Below are 5,769 nucleotides of genomic sequence, written 5' to 3'. Positions count from 1 at the left end.
GGGCAGGGAGCACGCCCCCGGCTCTCCAATCCATGGCGCATGGCGGTTGACACGCCAGCATGGCAGTTGAAGCGCCAGCGATCCCTTGTGAAGCGCACAAGCAAGTGGCTGCTGGTGCAGCATGGGCTCACCTGGCATCGGGGCGCTGCAAGGGCAGCTCGCCGATGAGCTCGGCAAATTGCGACTGCACGCGGTGGGCCACCGACTCGATCACATGTGCAATGCTGACGATCGGCCGCGCCCCCGCCAGTTCCGGCTGACCACCGCCGCCGCCGCTTGGCCCGACCCCAGGGCGCGCCATACCCTCTGCGGCTGCGGCACGGCGCGCACACTGGCGTGTGGCGCGCCGCCTGCTGCCTGGCAGGCGCACTGGCCAGTGTCCTCAGGACCAGCAGCCCGCAACGTGCTGCAGCTGATATGAGGACTTGCTGAGCATACGTGAGCCCCTGACAGTACAGGCACAGAGCCTGTACGTTCTTCTAGTTTCGATCTCGTCTACGCCAAGCTGCACGCCATGGCGTACAAGTATTAGAATCAGGACCTATTGATTTTGCGGGAACCTGAGAACCGTGAAGTCATTGCCTGCTCGCAGATCATGAGAGTTGGCCGAAACCACCGCTCTAAGAGCCGGGGTTTCGGAGCATCGAAGTCTATTTGGCACCTTACAATGCACCGTCGACTCGTGTGAGTAGATCTACGAGACGGCAATGTGCAGCTGTGAAGCACTGTGTATATTGCGCTGGACCAGTAACATTGCATGCATAGAATACGGTGTAATCACTGTCAAAAAAGTGATACATGCAAAATGTGAGCCCGTCCTCTTTGCTGTGTCGGTTGACGCTGCGCGCCAGTTGCTCAGTCATGCAACCAGCATGTGCACCCGCAGCACTAGGGGCCCATATGCCAGTTAGCACAAACCTCGGAGGATTTCCTGCCAGAGCAAAGGCTTTTGAAATTGTACGCTCCCACTTTATTGCATGATTTTGGGCTCGGACAACTGATGCGGGTCACCCGTCACCGGGCGCACGCCACACGGGCGACACGGCTCTGTCTGTTCAGGAGGGGCGGCATTTGGCGGCCAAGGTATAATCCTGCGCGTTCTATTACTTTCTGGCTGAGCCCGAACAGCCAGGCTGCCCTGGGGGGAAGACCCAAGACTCCCTGCTGGCAATCAGGCCATGAAGAAGCCAAGCCCTTCGGCGACACGAGCCACGCAGCCTGCCAGGCCTTCCTGCACGGGGGTCTGCGCCCCCTGTGCGGGATTTAACAATCGCATGTCTCGCGTGCAAAGCGTGGCGCATGGTCGTGTGCTGGCTCCACGTGCCGCCGGCCTGCCCCTCCACACAGCTCGTCTCACGCCAGGGTGCATACAACAAGCACACAGGCGTCTACTTGCAGCTGGGGATGGACTGATGTACAAGTCTTCCAATATCATGAAGGCCCGCATGTGGCACATTGATTTGAGGCGCCGCAATCAAGACGTGAAGCAAGTCAATGATTGGGCATCATTAAGCCTGCATGCGATATGGTTACCCACACATTTTTTGCCGCCACAATCAAATGCAGTTGCGCCAAGCAAGCAAAGACATCCAAAAGGGACCTGCCCAAGCATCATTGTGAATTGGCACGACAGCCCAGGGGTGGAAGCTGTCTTTCAATTTTGTCGCTCGTTCAGATACAAATGTGTGCGCAGGCACTGTGGTTACGAGGAAAAAGTCACTAGCTCCACAAAAAGTCACTAGCAAGGCTTGTATGGTACACTACCTATTTGCTACATGGCAAGTCTGGCTCGTGCCGCAAAAGTGTGCGCCGCTGTGTCCGCGTTCACCCCCTGTGTTTGCCAGAGGGCCTAGCGTTCCCGCCCGCGAGGCGCTGCTGCTGCCCGTGGAAGACCGACGAATGGAGGTACCTGGTGTGCGCGACGAGCGCGTACAGCGGCAGCGTCACTAGTGACACGCTGAGGATCATCACCACGTCGCACAGGAGGATGACCCACCAGCTGACAGGGTTTTTCTGGAAACCTGCGCGGAGGACGGGGCGCCGAGGGGCAAGGCGTGCCGCCATGGCCGGGTCTGAGCGCTGCTCTGGAGGGCGTGGTCGAGCGCAACAACGGGGATGATCTCTGGCCCTGTGCCCTCCAAGGCAAATTCATGGCTCGCAGCGGTTTGTGTACCCTCGCCCCTGTGCTGAGCCCTTGAACAGACCGTTGAATAGGTGCCCCTGGTCGCCAGCCTACCAGTGCGCGAGAAGAAGCAGCTCTCTGGGCCAAAGAAGACCCCGAAAAACACCTGGGGCCAGGGGCGAAAGGCCAAGGCGGCACGCATGCGCAGCGAGATGAGGACAGCTGTTGGCTGCACCCTGCTTGGCAGCAAGCATGTTCATGCAACCCCAGTCTAGGGGCGACCACAGGATCCGTCTCGGCGCAATCGGTCACAGCAGCAGCTAGGCGCGCAGGCGCAACCCACCGAGTTTGAGACGACGAAGGACAGGAGGAAGAGCAGCAGCTTGATCAGCAGCAGCAGCCACCGGTGGCGCCGCCACAGCGGCGTGGCCTGCAGCACGCGCACCGCGCCGCCGCGCGTCATCTTGCGGACGGTGATGACGAGGTACGTGTTGACTAACAACAGGATGACGCCGGCCGCGATGGAGAAGATCCAGGCGCACCACCCGACGGCGCCTGGTGGGGTGGGGTGGGGTGGGGTGTGGGGGCGACGCAGGCATGGTTGGTAATAGTGGCGGTCGGGGTGCTGGTGGCCCGCCGCGGGCGGGCACGCTTGCTGATTTGCCGCGTCCAGATCAGGCCCTGCTGCGTGGGCGCGTCTGTGTGACGACGCCACTATCAGACCACTCCTGTGGTGCACCACTGCGCCACCGCCTGGCACCCCATGGCGTGCATGCAGGCGCATCCAGCCGTCCTGGCGATCCGCCCCCCTCCGCCATCCCCTGCCGCACCGCGGTGCCCCCTTTCCCTCGGCCCCCTGGCCCCCAGCCCCCACCCCGGCGACACCCCCACTCACTCGACAGCAGCACAAAGCAGATGATGAACAGCCACGTCACCAGGCCCAGCCCGACGACCTGGGCGCCATCGCGCTCTGCACACTCCAGCAGATAAGGCTGGAAGGCCGTGGCCGGCGGCGACGGCCCGAGGTCGTGGCTCAGGAAGAAAGACGCCCTGAGGGGGGGATTGCACGGGCACCAAGGGCGGCGGCAAATAATGTGTCTTGTGAGGCGACAGTCGAGGCGTATGCCTCTGCATAGGAGCGTCGAGCCGTTGCTAATCAAGCAGTTTAGGGTGCGGTCCGCGAGGGGCGTCGCCGCGGCAGTTTTGTCGCTCTCCTACGTGCTTCAAACCAGCGACTGTCCCTTGAGTGCGGGCACGCCACCACCCTCAAGTCACCCCATGTCACTCCCAGGTCACCTCATGACGGCGAACTCCTGGCTGGTGACGGTCCAGGGTGACACCTGGGACCAGATCACGGCGCACGCCTCCTCCAAGTGGGCCAGCACGCCCTGCGGCGCGGTGATACAGAAGGACCCAAAGCAGAGTCAGTGATGGCACCACGGGAGTGGGGGCTGAGGCTGAGGTTGTGGGAGGTTAGAGGCTGTAGCCTTTGCGATGATCAGACGATCGCCGAGCCTTCTGCGCGGGTAGCGGGCGTCTCAAGGGGTGGCATGGCAGGGGGGCAGCACGTCCACGTCGCGCATCTGCTAGCACCCACAGGGCTCAGCAGGCCCAAGGGTTCCGCCGCCCCTGGACAACGTCACCTGCCAACCGCAAACAGCCAGGCCCTGCCCAGCGCGCCGCCCGGAGCGGCAGCCGGCCGCCCGCCGCACCTGCAGCTCCTTGGGGCGCCCCCTCCACGCCGCCGCGCCGAACCCCTCCACCCTCAGCTGCACCAGGGCCGCCTCGCGCGCCTCCTCCTCGCTGTCCTCCTCCTCATCCTCTAGCTCGTCCCCGCTTTCTGATGCTGAAGCATGATGCCGGCCCGCGCCGCCGCGCGGCGGCGGTGCCTTGCCGTCCCCAGCAGCGCCGCCACCTGGCGCCTGGGGCCTGCCAGCTGTGTCCACGCCAGCCTCCACATCCGCATGCGGCCCCTGCGCCCCGCCGGCCGCCCCGCCGTCGGCCGCCCCCGCAGCCGAGTCCCTGCTCAGGCCCTGCAGCTCCAGCGCCCCGCCTTTGCCGGGCGCCGGCGGGCTCGGCGGCGCGGGCATGGCGCCGCTGGCGAGCAGGCGCCGCACGCTCAGGGCGCGCTGCATGCATGGGTCGTCCGCCTCTGGGCCAGATAGATACCGCCAGAGTCTGGTGAAAAAGAGCAGGCGGGGAACAACCCGTGGGAGCACGCGAAGGTTGGCTGCGTGCGCGTCTCAGAGTCCTTTGTCACACCAAGGGTTGCTGAAGTAAAGCCAGGTTGCTACCTCCCAGCGCAGCTGCTCCCATGTGAGGGGTTACTCATCCCCTGGGGGCATGCACTTGCTGTGCGGGGGTGACCACATTGATGCTGCGCGTCGTGCCGCCCAACCACAGCATGTGGGCTCACTTGAGCTTGAGGGTTGACAGCACCATTGCTGTGATGCCCACAGCAATGTGCACGACCGCGATGAAAAACAGGAACATGTGGATCTGCAGCGGAGGAGGAAGTGCAGCAGTCTGAGGAGCGGCAGCGGCGGAGCCCGTACAGGGTGGCCAAAGGCACTGCGGCGCTGCGGTGGGCGACAGCTCGGCCTGCGGGCCGCACCAGGCAGCTGCACGGCCGCGGCAGTGGTCCAACGGGCGCCCCCACGTGTGACCGCACGATCGCCCCCACAACAGGCGCACCTCCTCCACGGTGTCGCTCGTCACCACAGGGGCATAACCAGGCCTGTTCTGGCACTCTGGCCACACCGCCTGCGCCGGCCCGTCGCATACGAGGTCATCGCCCGCGTCGGCCGCGCCGTCGTCCACCGCCGCGCCGCCGTCGGCCATGAACGTCAAGTTGCTCGCCGCGGCGCCCGGCTCGCCGCCGGCGGCCAGCAGCGCCCTGTGCTTGGGCCCGAAGACCTCCGACCCGGCCCCGCCCACCACCGCGCTCTTCGCGCCGTTGGCCTGCGCCTCGTCGCACTGCTGCTTAAAGTCGACGGGGCACTGCCGGCTCTGCAATGGCAAACGCGGGCGGCGGCCGGTGGGCAGCAGAGGGAGTGGGAGAGGAGCGGGCGGCGCCATGAGATGCCCCAAGGGGCGGGCTAGGCTTCAGCCGCCTGGCGCCAACCCATACTGCAAATGCCACCACCTGGCCACCCTGCAAAATGGGTGGCCCTGCACACCTCAAAGTCCCTCACGCGACCTCCGGCCGCCTCCTAGTCGGCCCTCCTTTCCCCCCGGCCCGCTCCCTACATTAGATCCCCTTGCGCACCACAAACCCGTCGCCCGCCGCGCCCGCTCGCCTGCAAGTAGCACTCCGAGATGCCATGCGTGCGCTGCAGGCAGCACGCGCACCCCTGGACGTGGTCGAGCCACGGCCGCATTTGGCTGCGCGCCGGCAGGCACACCGTCTCCAGGCTGGGCTCGAGCGCCGTGAGGATAAGGGAGGCCACGCCCAGAAGCATCAGCTCTGAAGACAAGTGGTTGACCGCGGCCAGCAGCCCGGCCTTGCGGCGGCGCCGCAGGAACGCCCTGATGTGGTGGAGGGAGGCCTCGAGGCCGAGGGTGACTACGAGGAAGAACACCATGATGACGGCGATGACGCCTGTTTAGGGGCGGGGGCCGCGGTGCGTCGACCAGGGGGTGGGAGG

The 5,769-nt window shown here is 65.0% G+C and overlaps 1 protein-coding gene across 1 annotated transcript; it reads right to left on the bottom strand.

Annotated features, from left to right (window-relative positions):
* Positions 1-1,007: 1,007 nt before the first annotated feature.
* Positions 1,008-5,706, bottom strand: MNEG_13280 (hypothetical protein; the record flags this gene model as incomplete). Its single annotated transcript, XM_014038248.1, has 10 exons — positions 1,008-1,047; positions 1,910-2,021; positions 2,237-2,288; positions 2,466-2,677; positions 3,018-3,172; positions 3,419-3,510; positions 3,835-4,300; positions 4,539-4,621; positions 4,817-5,131; positions 5,527-5,706. The coding sequence occupies 10 exons, from the start codon at positions 5,704-5,706 to the stop codon at positions 1,008-1,010; spliced, it is 1,707 nt and encodes a 568-aa protein (XP_013893702.1).
* Between the last annotated feature and the right edge of the window lie 63 nt (positions 5,707-5,769).

Source organism: Monoraphidium neglectum (genome assembly GCF_000611645.1).
Source record: "Monoraphidium neglectum strain SAG 48.87 unplaced genomic scaffold scaffold03731, whole genome shotgun sequence".
NCBI lineage: Eukaryota > Viridiplantae > Chlorophyta > Chlorophyceae > Sphaeropleales > Selenastraceae > Monoraphidium > Monoraphidium neglectum.
Note: the sequence above shows the minus strand (reverse complement) of the source record. Positions and strands in the feature narration are given on the sequence as shown.